General features: G+C 49.2%; 1 protein-coding gene across 1 annotated transcript in view; it reads right to left on the bottom strand.

The window, feature by feature from the left end:
* Nucleotides 1-193: 193 nt before the first annotated feature.
* LOC104276571 (voltage-dependent T-type calcium channel subunit alpha-1G-like) overlaps nt 194-17,868 on the bottom strand; it is a gene marked incomplete at its 3' end in the record, with an annotated part of 43,098 nt that continues 25,423 nt past the window's right edge. The window contains 6 exon segments of the mRNA XM_009872943.1: nt 194-287; nt 2,177-2,203; nt 7,398-7,553; nt 8,228-8,342; nt 9,428-9,613; nt 10,142-10,293. Coding sequence (XP_009871245.1) covers nt 194-287; nt 2,177-2,203; nt 7,398-7,553; nt 8,228-8,342; nt 9,428-9,613; nt 10,142-10,293 — 730 coding nt within the window.

Here is a 17,868-nt window from a genome sequence, read left to right as displayed (position 1 = left end):
TGCCATCATGTCTGTCTGTCTGTCTGTCTGCAATCCCATGATCCCACCCCATGCCACACATCTGCTGGCCTTGGTTGGGCCTACTATGGCTTGGACTGAACGGTTCTCCCTAGAACTCTTCCGTTCGGGATACATTTTCCCAGCAAAGTGAGGTTTCCATGGAAGGCTCCATCCTAACACGACTGTTACTCACAGGCTGGATTCGAGAAGTTCTTCTTAAGTCCTCCCTCCTCTTCCAGGCTGTGGGGAAAGAGGTCCCCCTCGGAATCAGACTTGGAAGCATCACCCTGGAGCAAAACAGAAGGCTTCAGCAAGGAGCGTGAAGGGCTGTGGTGCATGGACACCCCTCTGAAACAACGGATTCCCATCTCCAACATCACACCTATGGATCCACTGAATTTTGTACCACGATGCAACATCACCTTTCACGAAATGACGCATGCACATATTTATACCACAGACTAATTAACCTCCTACCAGGAAGACAGACTGCCTCTGGCTCCACACGCGGTCCCAGAAAGGGATCAGAAAAAACAACAACTTACTGCTTAATTTTTGCTGCTGGAATTGCACACTGGGCAGATATTATGGAAGGACAGCTATCTGATGAGCAATTTTGGGAAAAAAATTGACCCTACTCATCTCTCTTAATTTACACACTGTGGCTTAAAACTCCCTCTGTGTGGCTCATTCTAGTGATGCTTCCACGAAGCAATCCAGAGATCAGAAGGGGCACAAGGGACCCCAAATCCCAACATAACTAACAGGCATGTCTTGACAGACATCCCATCAGGGCAGAGAAGATCCAGGTGGCAGAACCTGATCTGCTGCGAGTGGCTGCTCCCCTCCCAGCTGCGACACGCAACAGAAGCAGAACTTTGGTGGCATTTAAATACCACTCTATCACTCAGGGAGATTTTAATTCCGTTGCATCATTTTGACTTCTGGGGGTTGAGTGAGAGCTGCCCACTCGGACGTGGACCTGTTCTTGAGAGGAGAAAGAAGAAGTTTACCATTGCTCGCGGCGTGGTGCCCAGGCTCTTATTGCAACTTAGGGCACGGATCCGATTAGAGACGTTGCTGTGTGCCCCCTTGATTCTGTCCATTGGCACTGCAGAAAGGCGCTTAGGGTGTGGTATAGTCAGGATACACCCGACAGGCAATGGTGCTCGCCAGAACAATACCCATCCAAAGGAGGAGGATTCACGGCTGAAACCACTGCTCTGGCAAAGGGCACCAAGCCCTGTCGTGGTGTCCGTCGGGAGGAAGGAGAGGTGGGAAGGGAGGGAGGATGCTGAGATGAGAGAAGCCAAGCAGACCCTCACTTCAGCTGGAAGAGACCAGGAGCCCCAGAAAACCCCACCAAGGCTAAGGTGCACCCCTGGGAGCCCTGGCCAGCACTGCGGAGTTTGGTGCTCGGGTACCTCTTTGGTTGTAAAAACCCAAAGGGCCCCCAGGCTGTGAATGGAGGAGGAGATGGCACCTGACATGAGGTCCAGTGCCCTGGGCCTCTTTGTTCAGCAAACCCCCAGAGGGATGAGCCCTAATACTACGGGGTCACTAAACAGTTAAGGGGAGTTTTCCCAGGCCAGCTGGACACTCTCAGACATGTGTTTTTAAGGCAAAAGAGAGTGTGATGTGAAGTGTTGGCTCAAAACCTCCCCTCCTGAGGATCTAGGACTTCTGTGCTATTCAGGGAAGCTCATCCTGCAGGACGCAGACTGGGAAGGTCAGGAATGCACCTTGCAAGGGGGAGCAGTAAAGTCAGGCTGGCCTGAACTTCCCTGGAGCCAAACCTGTGTCTCCGTATCAAGAGGGGCTCCAGCTGGCTCCGGATAAGCTCTGCACAGAGGCTCCCGGCTCAGCTGCGCCAAGGGCCTGCCAGGAATTACTCACTTCTCCCTAATGCATTATTAAAGGGGGATAAATAACAGGAAGAATTTTATGGGATTTGTATTCCTGGAGTGCTCCTTAAGAGCCCAAAGGAAAGTTTTAGGGTGCACAATGAGATGTGTGCTGAGATGGAAAAGCAGAGCTATGCAGGGACGTCCCACCCCCCTCACCCCAGCACCAAACCCCACATCTGGAGGGCAGAAAGCATCCCCTCGAAAACACCACGTGCCAGACTCAGTATGGTGCAGGCAAGCATTTCGCAGCTGGGGCTGCTGCCCGTTACCTGTTCTTGCATTCCCAGTTTGCCTTTCTGGATAGAAAAGGGGTTATGAGAGAACAGGGAGTTAAAATCCTTTGGGAAAATGAGGGTACGTCGAGAAGGACCAGGCAGTACAAGGGCTAAAGTAGCCTGTACCAAAGGGGACTGACACACTGGGATATGATGAAAAAGGGCTTTTGTGCTGAGGGAAAAGCCAGACTTCTCAGAAAGGACAGAAAGGGAAGGGAGTGGTAAAGAGAAAGATGAGGTTGATGGAAGAGTAAGGCTTGGGGTGTGCTGTCCTTTAGAGATCCACAGCTTCCTCAGACCTGAATGGGACCATTTCACCACATCCTGACCCACGTTGTAACATGGTATCTCGCCGGCGATCCTGGCATCCCGCCCAGCCTTTCTGGGATGTACCAGAGCAAGCTGCCACCATCCTACCCTGTCCTGCCGAGCACGGGGCTCCCCCCATGCATGTGCCACAGACAGGCTTGATTCCAGGTCCCTTTGCTCCTGGACACCCTTCCTCTGCCTGCGTGATGGAGAGAGTGCTGGCACCGGTGTGCCCGGGGCTCAGCATCACCGTCTGCGTCCCTGGGGAGGTCCCCAGGATGTGACAGCCCGTGGGGAACCTTGCCCAGCACACGCAGCAGTGAGAGCCAGGGCTGGAGCCGTATCAGCCATCCCGAAGCACCCACCTTAATTTATCTGGCTCCCCCAGAGAAGGAAGGGACTTAAAATCAAGGCCGACTCAACAATGAAGGACGACAAAAAAGGAAAGAAAAAGAAAAAACAAAAAACCACCCCCAAATAAACCCCGAAGGAACAACAGCTACTACAATGAGAACAGCACCACGGCGTGTGACCAGGCACCACGAGAGAGACAACCACAGCGGGCAGTGGGATGTGCTGTGTACGTACCCCCGACGAGTCGACAGGCAGCTGAATACAGCTTAACTGCCCACTCGCGTCTTCGCGCTTGGAGATCTCCTGAAGGAGAAACGGGGGGAGGGAGGAGGGAGGAAGGGGAAGGGAGGGTTCAATTTTCACAGTTTCAACAGCAGGACTGAGCGGGGAGTCAGAAAACACACGAGAAAAGGGAGGGCAGGAGAGGGGAGGGCGGGGAAGGGCAGCGTGCAGCCGCGGTGGAGAGCTGGGCTGGGGCACCCTCAGCACTCGGAAGAGGTGGAAGATCTCCGATGGAACAAAGCCCTTCGAAGGGACCAGCCTTACCTTTAAATTAAGTGCTTTGAACTGAGCTTACTTCAGCTTCTAAGTGATAATTGTGCTAATGAAACACCACGTTATTATTGAAAACATGATTATTATTTTTTTTTCAGCTGCATAATAGGATCTTTATTTATTACGGCTTCATTAAGCAGCAATGGAGGCTTTTAATGAATGTTTGATTAACACAATATCAGTCCTCTTAGAGCCAGGTGAAATACGTAATTTACAGAAAGTCACCAGAACCTGCTGCGCCTTCAGATCCCTCCTCACCCCTGTTAGTGGAGACACCCATTTAAATCAGTGGGGTGCCCACCCAGGGGGGCTCTGCCACACAAGCAGCCCCAGCATCTCTTCACAGCACCAGAAGCCAGCTTTTCACTACACACTTGGAAAAGCAATCATTGTTCTTGAGCACTCATCGTTCTTGACCTCATTGCATTTCCTCATCCGCAGGGATGGCTCGCCCAACGCTCCTTGGCAGGTTTTGGCAGCGCGGCCACGCCAGGTGCCGTCCCACAGGGCTGGGGGAGGCTACGTGCCGCAGCAGGGGGGCACAGGTTTTCCCACCAGCTGAATTTGTCTACAGAGCAACCCATCTTTTCTCCAGTTGCTACATGGGATGCAAAACTCATCCTACTGGGATGATGGGTTTAAGGAAGACTGATCAGCTTTGGCATCTGGATGTCTGGACAATGGTGTCTTGCTAGCAATGTAATGGACACTTAATTTAAAGTCTTTGGTTCTAACAGAGACATGTAAAAGCCATCAAAAGAGAAAACATGGAAACACTTCTCCTTCACTAGGAAAATCCCAATGAAACTGATAGGACTGCAAAAGGTAAGGGATGCAAGAAAAACACCATCTAAAATCCCTACTGCAGAAGAAGCAATTGCTCCCTCTGGTTGAAGCCCAGAAGAAGTCGCAGTTCGCAATTCTCTAAGGATGCTACATCCAGAGAGCAGGTAACGTCCTGCAGAGGAAAGGGCAGAGGGGCCAAAGGACCTGGGGTGCCAGGGAGTGAGGGGCACAAAGGAGGGGAAGGAACAAACCCACAAGCAATGACATCGGGGGATAAGGGTACACAAAACCAGGAGGATTACCAATGGACGAATACGCTTTGGAGATAACATTATTAGGAAATCCCCCAGGAGAGGAGCTTCATGCCTGACAAAGGGGAGTCATTGCTTGCTTCAGAGCAAAGTCCCCAGGGCAGGGACCTGAGAGGCCAGGCAGCAATTTCAAATACGCAGCTTGATCAGATGGAGTCCCCTGCTCACCTTCCCTCCACCAACACCAGGCTCGAGTTAAACTGGAGAACGTGCAGTCAAAAATAACCACGTTGCATAAAGTCGTGCGTGCGCCTCTTGCAAGAGAGAAGCAGGTTACCGAAGAAAAAGGAGGGGGAGAAGAAACGCAACCCTGCAAAATATATTGCTCCGTATTTAAAGTTTGGAACAGGTCTTTTTTGTTTCTGAACTGCTTATATACCTCTGCTGCTTAGCAACTGGGGCTGCAAAGCCATGCACTAAAATTAACGAGGTGCTTGCAGATTGAGGAAAGGCACTCAAGGACCAGAGAGATAAAGGCAGCAGCCCTAGGATTGTGTTTCAGCCCAGAAATCTGAAGGAAAAAGGAAAAAGAACACCACCACCATGACAAAAAAAAAACCCCAAACTCAACTCAGAAGAAGGGTCAAGTGCAATCACAGGAGGGAGAGCTGGGGTTTGTTTACAGCGAGAGATGATCTCTCTATTAATTCTGCTTAGAAGAGGATCCTTTGTGTGCTGGCTAGCAAAAAGCAGAACAAGATCTGTTTGCAAAGCCACACACTAGAAAAACTGAATAAACATAAACCTGCAAGGCCAGACCTGGCTCCCGACCTCGAGCAGACATTTGCTCCCCGGCCACTGCGGGAAGCTTGGGTTGAGCTGAGGGATCTCTGGATCCCATGGCAATTTACTGGAAGAATGTGGAGAGCTCTGAATGACAAGAATGTGGAAGGAATAAGATTATTATTATTATTAAAATGCCATCATCAAAGCCCGAAATGTAACATAGCCCTGTAATCAGAGTCACAAATCACAGAAATCTGATGTGACCTCATTAAATTTGCCGTGGTTGGGCAGAATTGGCCAGAGAACGTTTGATCTCTGGAGGCTGTGCTGGATCCTGGTCCCTTCACCCCCCTCTCCACACTGGCACGGGCATCACTGGCTTCAAGCTCTCTCAGTCCTCAGTTACTCCCTGATTTACACTGCACTTAAAACACATTTGCAGCTTAGATGGAAATCCTGGAGCTGCCTTGGACCCTCCCGGTGCTGCTGCCGGCAGAGGAGAAGCAGGGCTGGGCGGTGGGGCAGCCCTGCAGCAAAAAACAGCCGAAAGCAAATTTGGGTGGGTGCTGCAGGCTGTTCCCCTGACTCCAGGGAAGACCTACCCTCCAAGGACACAGTTCTCGAAATAAAATTGCAGCACACCTTAAGCCAGGGCATGAATTTACGGGGAGTTACATCACGGTACCAGCTGGCCGTGAAGCAAGCACAGGATAAACTGCTGCCCAGGGAAGGAGGCAGGGTGCTGGCGGGTGAGCACCAGGATGCTCTAGCATAAAAACCAGGGATGAGCGGAGGACCATAAGTGTCAACCCCCCGCCGAGGACCAGGGGTTGGAAAAGGGGCTGCTGCATTTGAAGTCTGCGTCCTTTTCTCCGAGCAGCGGGAGCAGCAGGCGATCTCCCACTTCGGCGACCTTCAGAGAATCAATTTGCCGGACTGAACAGACAGAGGTTCAGTTTCGAAGCCGTCATCACAAGCAGACAAGGAGCTTTTTACCTCTTCTCTCTCAGGCAGGGGAACTTTTGTGCTATTTGGGAGAATATGGCAGTGACCTTCCCTTTGTCTGAATGGGACAGGGGGCAGGATTTACAGACAGAAGCAGCTACAACAGTAACAATTAAAAAGAGGCACTAACATGGAGAGACAATACAAAAATAAAAAAATATTTCTTCTTGCTATCTTCCTGGTACGACTCCATTAATTTAACTCTAAAGTGTGCTCTAAAAATAATATTATTATTAATAAAAGCAGTTCTGTGCATGGCTGTTCACAGGGTGGTAGGGTATTATGACACACAAGCAACAAATCTTAAACAATATTTAGTCATCCCAGAATGCCTATAAAAATCAGAGATAAGTTATAAAAGCAAAACCTACACAAGTAGATCCCAGTGAGCAGCTGTAGGTTACATTTACCTCTCCAATACCCTGGGCAGGGTGGGAAGGTCCCCTCCCCTTACTGATGCTCTTGGACAGTTGGACAATTTTTCAGAGAGCAGGTGGGCATCGCAGGTCTCCCACTCTGGGGACCAGGTAACGTGCTCCTCACTCTGACTTGCACCGTTGGGAAGGCAGTACGATGAAAATCAAGGTTGAGTTCAAACCTAAGTGCCCCTCCTGCCCTTCCTCGAAATCTTCCAGCAATGTGAGATGTTTCATGGAAGTTCCCAGCCCTGGGAAGCAGACGGCAGAGACTAGAAATCACGTACTTTAAAATGCGCAGAACATTGCGGGGCTGGAAACGGGACGAGCTCCATGAGCGCATACCATCAAAAAAGAGAATCGTGTCACTAATCTCTTAGCAGCCTGCGTAAGTTTTCAGGAGGGGCTTTTAATCTGGCTGACAAACACGGTGAGAACCATTTCAAAGACACTGTCACAGCAGTGATCCGCAGTGCCTGACTCACCGCCGAATTCCCACTCCTGCATTAATGCTAACAATGCTTTTCATTTAAGCCCTTCGTTTAGAGGGCTCGCTATATTAAATTGCACCATGGCTAAGAAGGAAGAAAAAACCGAACCACCACACAGAAAGAAGACCTAATATTTTCCCCTCACTTGTTTTTCGTACCACTCATGTAACTGTATCGCGGTCCATCTCAGAAATCAAAATTCCAGGCTCTGGAGACCCTGAAACTTAAGAAGAAAGGAAAGGCACAAGCATGAGGACATTACCTCTGTCTGGAAACCCTCTACCAGGATGGCCACCAGCAGGTTAAAGAGAACATAATTTCCAAATGTCATGAGAGCGATGAAGTAGAGAGCAGCCCAGGAGGAGGTCGACGCCATGCCGTTGTACAGGACCTTGTTCCAGTCTTCCTGCGTCAAAATCTGCAGAAGGGTATCAGGAAAATGGAGATATCAGAGAACAATGTGCTATTTTCCCCAAGCCTGGCTGGGTGTCTGGGCTTCAAATGGGCCAGACGAGCACCCCAGTTGTGGTTATAGCTAATGGTGGATACCCCAGAAGAGGATAAACCTGGGCCAAGACGACATCTGGGCCGTGGCAGAGACAGGACCAAAGCTACCGTGACTCCCCGGGGAGGGGAGGACCCTGCCCCAACTCCCACCGAGGGGTGTGTTCAGCCACAGGGGAGCACAACGTCCTGTTCCTTGGCCACAACAGCTAAAAGTCCTTCACGGATCTCACAGTTACAGAGCTCAAAATTGCCAAAACAAAAACCTGCACGTATCAATTCTGTTCTGAATCAACTGATTCTGTTCTCTGTCGAGATATCACTGGTCCTGATCTCCTCCTCTTCACCCTCCGCACTTACCTTCGCCCACCCGGTCCATGCTCTGCAAATGCAAGAGCCTCCTCATTAGCTTTTTGATTTATTCTAGAAAATGGTTTGAAAACCCCTGTTTTCCTATATTTGTGGGTTTGAGTCCTCTTCCACCGCAAGGAGTTTCACTAAGCTCTGTCAAATGCTTTGTAAATCCCCCCCCCAGCCCCTCGCAGGCCCCCAAAACACACACAACTTGTGTCATTTTCCATTTTGTACCTGAAAAACGGTGACAATGGCCCAGAGCAAGGAGTCAAAGTTCTTCCTGTCAGGCAGCGTGTCCCCGTCGCGCTCCGAAGCAAACTTGCAGCCAAAGAGGTGCATCCCCAGGATGCTGCACGGGAGGGAAGGCAGGGGCTCACCAAGAGGACCACAGCAGCCATACAGCAGGGCTGTCTCCTGATTTCACCTGGGCGACTCTTTTTATTTTTATTTTTCAAAAGATGAATCATTCGTTCACTGAAAAAACATGCCTCGAGATCACGCAAACCTGTTGTGAATTTGGGTCAAATCTGTCCAAAAGTTCCAACCAAAAAGTATGCCCGCTCCTTATTTTTCTTCTGCTTTGCTTCTTTTAAGTCAAAACATTGTGTTTCAACATTTTCTAAACAAAACGTTTTGACTTTCTGTTTTGCAATGACACATTTTCAGCAAAATATGCTGAAATTGAATTAGGAAGACAAAAAGAGTTTCTGCGAAATGCCCGAATGAGACATATCAGGGGACCCAAATCAGCTTTTTCAGTTTTGACAAGAAAACAGAATACCTTTCATTTTAGATTGATACTAAAAGAATAATTTGTTTTTCCCTGCTCTCGGCCAGTAACCTGAATAATCAAATTATTTACAGCTCTACTGAGCACCACAGCTGCAAATGGTGCTTTTAGAGTGAAATTTGTCAGTGGGAGAAGGGACATTATTCTGTGGAAGAGACTGACTTTCTACAGCCCACCAGTGCCTGGAATGCTGGAACAGCAGAGCTGGCTGTTAAAAGGAGAGAGGCTCTTAAAATCTTGATCAAAATCCAAAATTTTGTGTCTACGCCAAGCCTGTTTCTAACATTTCCACTTCTCAGAAGAAGAAGTGGTCACACAAGAGCACAAGCACCACCATGGCTGACTTTATTTCAGGAATATCGCTCGCTCCTTGGCAATATTTTTAGCACCAGCTGGCAAGTAATGGGACTGCTGTCTTGGGGTGCTAGTGGAAAGATTTTCCTTGTACATCACCTTGCAAAGACATACGCCTCATTTAGCCCAAGTTAAGAGAATTTAGTCAGGGCAATAAGCTATGGCCAGCACTGGCCAGTCATGCTCTTCCTGAGACCATCCAGCTCAGACTCTTCCATCTCCTCACCTCGCCATGAGGTCCCACCTACAAACCCAGAGCAACCTCAGGACAGAGAACTGGAAGCTCTCACCTAAAGATGAAGATGAAGAGCATCAGCAACATGCAGAAGGTGGCCACGTTGTCCATGGTCTTCATGAGGACAACAAGTTGGCGCTGGAGGGCTGGCATGAAGCGGACCAGCTTCAAAACTCGCATGAGCCGAAATGTCCGCAGGACCGAGAGCCCCCCACCTTGCTGGCCCACTATCTCCCACACACTGAGGGAGGGGAGGAAAAAAAGAAGACAAAAAAAAGGTCATGGTGGAATGAGAAGACAAAGCCTCCTGCAAAGGAATGGAGGAGAGGAAAGTGAGATTCAGAGAGAAGCGAATGGAAAGCGGGCAGAGAGGCACCGCTCCCAGTGAGCTGGACTCCATCCAGGCTTGCAAAGAGCAGAGCCCCACTGAAGGGTCACAAATATGTTTGGCTGCAGCTACAGGGGCAATTACAGGTTTTGCATATGCCAAAAAACCCCCCACGGAACTACTGCATCAGGACCTGCTTGTACCATTTGGATCCTGGACTTGCCCAGGACGTCAGGACTGACAGCTCTCTGCCAGGGCCTCTCTCTAAAATGATCATAAAATAACCCCCAAATATGTATTAGCAATTGTGTCTGTGTACTCATTTACACCACAGAAGCACCAAATGTCACAGAAAGGTTTTTACGGCCACTCTCCGTTATTTTCTGTGTAATTAAACAACTAAATGAGGGGAAACACACAAAGGAAGCTCTAGGTTTGCACCTGATCACCACAATGATCCCATCAAAGATATTGTATGGATTCTTAATGTAGCCAAAAGGACCATAAACGAGGACTTTCAACAGCATCTCCAGGGCAAAGAGGCTTGTAAAGACGATGTTGCTGATCTCCAGGGCGTTGGTAAGTTCCTCCGGCTGGGGAAAGAAGAGGATGAAAGGGAGACAGTAAGTAGCAGAGCTCCATACCCAAAATTACACCTGGAAATAGATCAAACCCCAATCCCACAAGGAATACTGATGCTAATGGTGTAGCGAGAACAAAGCAATAGTTCACTCAAAGTCCAGGGGAGAGAAGAAAAATACTATCAGAGTATTTAAGGTTTATACACGTGTTGTAAATCAAGCAGGTAAATCCAGACATGGAGTTCCCGTTAATCGCAGCGTTAATAGCACCTCGGGAGGTTTCTGCAGAAGTGGTGTGGAGCAAGTCTTAACACTTTCATATCCTCAAAACCAGCTCGCCTCTTGCAGAAGTGAAAGAGGGACCGTTTCCTCATACAAATACCCTTTTAGGGTCTCCCTTTTTATTTAGTATCTCAGCAAAAGATTAAAGCTAAGGGTTTTCAAAAGCAGAGATTTGAGGTGATTGTCCTGGTTTCACCTGGGACAGAGCTAATTTTCTTTCCGGTAGCTGGTGCAGTGCTGCAGTTTGGATTTAACATGAGAATAATGCTGATAACAGGCTGATGGTTTAGTTGTTGCTCAGCGGCGCTGATCCCAAGCCGAGGGTTGTCCAGTTTCCCCACGCTCTACCAGTTAGGAGGGGCACAAGGAGCACAGCCACAACAACCGACCTGAACTAACCAAAGGGGCATTCCTTACCACAGCACATCGTGCCCAGTAAATAAACTGGGGGGAGCCAGCTGGGGGCGCAGATCACTGCTGGGGCATCAGTCAGCACAGAGTAAGCAGCTGCATGGTGCATCTCTTTCTGCTATATTCATTTTCATTATTATATTCTAGTTATTAAACTGTTCTTATCTCAATCCACAAGTTTTACTTTTCTTTCTCTCCCCATCTCACTGATTGGGAGCAGGCGAGCAGGTTTGTGGCGCTTTGCTGCCGGCTGGAGTTAAACCACGACAGTGATATAGCTGGAAAGACTCAAAAAACTCATTATTGGGAGGCCCCAAATACTACAACTGAGGAAAGGCCCAATCCAGGCATTCCAGACTGGCAATCTAAAAATAGAGGCATGAAAAAACCTTTACCAAACAGACTTTCAGTAATCTTAGACCCAAATTAATACCCTTCATGGTTTTCCAGCATATTTCACAGAGGGATCCCAGCAATGCCTGCAGACACCCAGCATTGTGCTTTCCCCAACGGGTGGGTGGGCATTATTGGAAAACATATGGCAGAAGACAAAAACCGGTGGCGTAGTCTGTTTAGGATCAGCCAGTAGTAAAGACAGGAGCAGAGTCTGCCGTGCCAGATCCCTTCTCCCCGTTTAACCCCCACACGTGGCTGCAACTGCAAGTTGCTACTTAAAAGCTTTGCTAAAATCAGGATCCAAAGTCCTGCAGGCAGACGGCCAGGGATCGCTGCTGAGGTGCCCCACGGGGCACGGTCACCAGACGTCTTCTGCACACAGGGTGCTGGGTTCCTCTTTGGGGTAGTTTGGTACTTATCTCACTCAGATACTTCCCTAAATCCACCCACGTAACCAACTGTGGCTCTGGATGCCTGAACATGGTGGTGGGTTACAGCCAGGTAGGTTCACGGCAGGTAGACCATGAGCAGAAATCAATGTGCAACACAAGCTGCTGACATGAAAACATCGTCATGGCTGGTGAAAAACATCCCACAACAGACCAGGAGCTGCCATGGCACAAGCTGTAGGGTTTGACAGGAGGTTACGCAACCCCAAAGAAGCAGGAGCAGGGGTGGCTCAGAGGCAAGGTCAATGATTGAGCAACTGTGTTGAGACCCAAGAATCTCCAGTGACCAAAGCCTTCACAGATACACACTGGCAAATCAAGAGATAAATTCACATGGGCAGACAATTCTTTGCTTCTCAGGGCTGAAGTCTTCAGGCACATGTGGCCAAGCCTTTGCAGCTCGAGCTCTTCCAACCCAGTATGAATGCAGATGGGCACCCAGTCTGGTCTGATGTTATCTCGGTGCAGTGGTGTAATCCCTGGGGACTTGCACTGACACCAGTGGGAGCTTGTGAGGACAGAGCAATGGTCATAGGATAGCAAAGGAGGAAACAACATAGAAAAATAATTTTAAAAAAATTAAAAAAGGGGTGTTGAACGCTTGCTATACCTCAAGCATCCTCACTGAGAAATGGATCCCCGGGCTAGAGTTTGCCCAACAAACCAGGCACACAGTCCAAATTGGCTGATGCAGAGCTAAAATCCAGACTCTCCAACTCACAATATTAAAGGCAGCCCTGGTTTCAAAATCATATACCTATGGGAACACTCAGATACAAAGGAATAAATAGGCTGAGAACTTTTATGTCAAGCAGCACCTCAGGACAATTTCAAATAGCTGAATGTCTACATTAGTCACACACACAAAAAAGCCAACTCATTGACGAGTGTCCCAGCGCCGAGGCAGCCTGTGCAGCTACCACCACAGCGATACTGCTGGAAAGGAAGCATTTTCCTGGAAGCTTTCCTTCTCATCCATCAGCACCACAAACCTGAGTCCCAAAGGCTGATTTCTGACTGTGCTGCCACATCCCACCGGCCACGCAGATGCATCCCGGTAAAGCCCCTCGATGCGGGAGCAGCATTTGGCATCTCCCACAGCCATGGGTGCTGAACCCCCAAAACCTCCCCAGCCCCAGTGGGGATGTCACAATAACAGCATGGATTAATGAAACTTTGCACTTCCAAGCACCTTCTGCTCGGAGATGTCATTGACACTCCTCCTCCACAGACTCTTTTTTCACTTCCCTTGCAGTAAACAACCTTTAGTGTCTGATTTAATATCTTGTGTACCCATAATAAAAATGAAGAGTGGGATCTCCTGAACCAGAGGTGACAATTAATATCAAAAATTCAAGACTAACAGACAAAATGGGTTCAAAGAGAAGGGAAGTTTGGTTTGGCAAACTCTAGCCCGGGGATCCATTTCTCAGTGAGGATGCTTGAGGTGTAGGAAGCGTTCAACACCTCTTTTTTTATTTTTTTAAAAACTATCCCTTTCACCTCCCTTTCACCTGCCAGGGGAAGGCGAGGTGAGCATCTCCTGGAAGCACATCGCAGCCACATCCTGCTGGAATTGAGTTATTTTGCTTTGGGAAACAACACATCCCTAAAGAGGGATGGGAATTACTCAGAGGATTTTTGCAGCCAGCTATGGAGCGCTCCCTGCCAAGCCCCTCGGTCCCACTTTGGGGGAAATCCCCCGAGCAGCTCAGGGGGCGCCTCCACATCCCTCCCCAGGGACCCATTGGTGCAGCTGGTCCGTGGGGCACCCACCCGGACCCCCGTGTCGAGCACCCCCTGAGAATCCTTTGTAAAAACAGAGGTGGGCTGAGATCACGGTCCCACCCAAAGGGAGCACAGCCAGGCAGCAGGGATTTGAACAGTTCAGAGAATGCCAGCTATGGGATTTCCACACAGCCATAGATGCGTATAAATAATAAAACTGTTTATAAGATGCTTCTACTCTAGAGAAATCACAAATATGTCTGAGACATCTTTCCTCAGACATCATTACAATACAGCAGGAAACCATCTTCTCTCTCCCGGGGGAAGTGAAATTGCCACCCCATCCCAAACTGGAATGCAGTTTCAGAACTGGCAATTGAACACTCGGTGCCCAAAGTTTTGAAAGCTCTCCCTTCCATTTTAGTCCCTATTCTCTTGTTCATTTGTTCTGTACCATAAATCAAACAAAATTGAAAAACATAAATAAAAGTCAGCGTGGAGAAGAACATGGAACCTTTTGTTCCCTAACTGTTCAAATGGACATTTCAAATATCTCAGACAATGCATTTCAGTCACTTTTTTTTTTTAAGCCAGTTCACTGAAACCGTTCCCCGCCCATGAACAGCTTCCAGCTTGATAAACTGTCATTTTTTGACAATAACTGCCAAATCAAAACAACATTGACCAGCTCTAGCCATCATATACCTGGGAGAGTTACCGACTCTGGCACACAACCAGCTCCACGGTCCTGGGTGGGCGTGGAGGAAAAGTGCCGGTAAAATCGAGCAGCTTTCCCCTCCAAGGGTGATGACACAGCAGCCAAGGGATGCAGCACCTTTCCTGTGACTAAATCATATATTTAGAAAACAAACTCCTCCAGGACATGCCCTGGAAAGGGCATCTTGTGGGGAAGTCTGAGGTACAGATCCTGGGTCTTCTTCACATCACAAAGCCTCCTGCCCACCGCCCCAATTACAGCACATCTGCCAGAGCCTTGGCTTCTCCATTTAAAGAAGAGTCTGCTAATTCTCTCATCAGTAGCAGCAGTGACTAATTAAAAGAAAAGCATCCCACGATTAAACGAGCAACACCCAGTGAGAGCGAGATACAGGTGTGATTCAGCTGTGGCACGAAACAGTAGCTCTTCTGATGAGCCTTTGGTGAATACTGAATATTTTGTTTCCAGGACGCTTTGCTTTGCTGGACACGCGGCTGTGGTGTCCTGGATAAATCATTCTCTGTTAGCTCTCTGTGGAGCGTCGGATCTGTTGATGTACCACACAGCACACGGACCAGCTCTGGCAGCACGTAAAATAGGAGCAGACAGCATGGCATCTCCCACAAACACCAAACACAGCGGAGAGGAGGAGGAGAAGGAGGCCAGCCCCAGGGCTGTCACCCTGCCTGGCTGCGAGCCACAGCAGCAAGGAGGGGATGCTCGTGGAACCCTGGCTGGAGGATTTGGCCAGGGCTGCCTGGCACCAAGCAGGGCACTGCTGTAGGGGACAAGGAGGGGCAAGGGAGAGTGTCCCCAGGCATAAAATGTTGCCTCGAGGGGTGTCTCAGAGCCAAACGAGCACTTTGCCCTCTTTTCAGCATTCAGAAATTACCTGTAATGCATTTCTTTCTTCTTTTTTTTTCCCCCTTTTTTTAAACAGAGTAGAAGCTCATAAATGATGTTTACGGTGGCAGAAGGGACATGCTCTGTTTCCATCTGCACATGGGACGGTGGCACACACTGCACCGTCCCACACACCGGGCTCCGAGGTGTCTGCTGAGCCGGTGAGGCTGAAGGCAACAGGTGGGGAAAAAGGTGAGGACAGGAGATGGGTTTTTTTTTCCCCCTTTTTTTAAACAGAGTAGAAGCTCATAAATGATGTTTACGGTGGCAGAAGGGACATGCTCTGTTTCCATCTGCACATGGGACGGTGGCACACACTGCACCGTCCCACACACCGGGCTCCGAGGTGTCTGCTGAGCCGGTGAGGCTGAAGGCAACAGGTGGGGAAAAAGGTGAGGACAGGAGCTGGGGCCGTTAAAAGCACAAACCCTGGGGTCTGCATTCCCCAATTCCTGAAAGACCTGCCCTGCTGCATGAAAGACTGCAGCCAAGAGCCCTGGCAGACGGTGCACAGAGCTTACAAGCCTTCTACTCCTGCCTTCCTCCAGCCGTGACCCACACAAGGCATGGCCCGGGCTCTTCATCACCATCAGACCTGCACCCGGTGTTGTGGGCACGTCTGGTGGGATCTGTCCATCCCCCTTGCCCCCTGAGCTCCAGACTGTGGCCAAGAATGGTCTTACCCTGCCCCTGGGAATGTCATCACAAAAAAAGGAGCACCCCCACCCTGGGGTCTTTTCTCTCTATCTTGCTAACAATAAAATAAAACAGAAAAAAAACCCACTCTGTCTCGCCACAGCACAAGGAGGGGTGGAGTGACCAACTAGGAGGCAGATCCCTCCTGATCCCAAGGGCTCTGCTTCTGCAAACAGATCCAGAAGACCGTGAAAACTTCTAACTCATTCAAACGGCTGCAGAATAAAACCCTTTTGAAACCATTACCATGGCAACTAAGGAAAAATAACACAGAAAGAAAATACCAACCTCAGCTATTTCACAGGAAACACCAACAACATTTTACTGACTCATCACTTGCAGATTTTTAATATATATACATAAGAAAAAAAATCAAATGGGTCACACAAAGACACAATTTTCAGCCTGACACCACTCCATTACGATCCTCTCCACCCTTCACATGGGTGCAGACACACGCTGTGCCCGCCGCGGAACAGGAGCCAGACCGCAAGTCCTGGTGCAAAAAAGCAAGAAATTCTGATGAACAGAAGCAGCTAATAATTGAACAAAATGAGGTGGCCTTTTTTCGCCCTCTCCCATTCCCAATTCCCCATCACTCATAGCTCATGGTTGTGTCCTCAGTCACTCGACTAGCCTTGTCCATGCCCTGCCCTCAGCGTTCCCAGGTCATTCCCCTGCCTTGGAGCACAACGGAGCCATGGCCATCTGAAAAACTACTTCGGTTCCCTGCGGTAAATACAGCTCCTCCAGAGCCATTTGCTACTTTATAAATAGAAACTCAATCCACGCGTATTTTCAGCCATGACATTCGTTGTCTTTGGGGCTCCTTAAAAGGCATCAGGCTCTAGCTATCGTCCTGGGTCCAGCTGCGCAAACCTGAGCTGTGCTAAGTCGGAGCGTGATAGACCAACAGGCTTTTTCTACTCATCTTTTGCCAAACTGGTTAAATGCAACAATTCAGAAAGTAGCAGGAGTGCAGCGGTTTTTGCTCTGCCCCTCCTGGGGCTGGAGACAGGGAGAGGGCAGCGTTCTCGCTGCTCCTTGTGCTGGAGGAGGATTGCTAGGAAGTTCAGGATTTATGGGTATTTATTAAAAGGAAACGACTCTGACAGACAAGTGAACAAGTCTAGTTTCATCCCATCACGGCATGGGAAAGAAGGATTTTGTGGCAGGCTGAATGGAGGCTGAGTATTTCATGCCACGGCAAGTAATGCTGTAAGAAAGGGAGGAAAGCAGCTTTCATTTCAGAGAAATTGGAGCACAGGAGGGACTCCCCTTCCACCACCGCCACTAATCTCCTCACTTTCCACCCGTTCTTCCCCGTTTCAAAGAACAAATGTCCCTTCCCACCCCACACCTGCAGAAGGAGGGAGCTGAGGCCCATGGACATGGCACCTTCTGGTGCAAGACCTCCTCCTCCACCACATCCTTGTGGAGCAACCGTGGCCAAGAACTGAGTTCCCTGGTCCCATTCGGGGCCATGTCCCCATGCACCTCTGCCTCCTGCCCACCTAGAGCCCAGGGTGCAAAGGAGGGGACAAGACCTGAGCACAACGAAGAGCCTCATCAACCCTGAAGGGACCTACCATGAACTGCCCCTGCCCAGGACGATAACCAGGACCTGCAGACCGTGCTTCCCACCTGCACACCCTGGGGCTGGGCTGTCTTTCCCACTCTCAGGAGGCACAGCAGATATTCTTGCCTGAACTCCTTATCTCTCTCAGCTTGAGATTTCTGGATTAATATTATCCCAGAAAATGCAAGAAAAACATGAACTGGCTCATCCCTCTGCCCAGGTTCCGAAGGAGCTTAGGCTGAACAAAAGCTGCATTTCCACTTGGTCACACCTTGTAAGTACTCAAGATTTAAAGCCCTCTATTTCTAGTTAATCTAAACCAAGTTTGAAACTTATCTCCCCATTAGTACTTGAGAAGGTACCGGGGGAGGGAGGAAACAAAAAAAGAGCCAGAAAAAGGCTGTCTGTGTGCAGCTCCTGCACAG

Source organism: Apaloderma vittatum, unplaced genomic scaffold (genome assembly GCF_000703405.1).
Source record: "Apaloderma vittatum isolate BGI_N311 unplaced genomic scaffold, ASM70340v1 scaffold3657, whole genome shotgun sequence".
NCBI classification, from domain to species: Eukaryota; Metazoa; Chordata; class Aves; order Trogoniformes; family Trogonidae; genus Apaloderma; species Apaloderma vittatum.
This window is presented reverse-complemented; position numbering and strand designations above follow the sequence as displayed.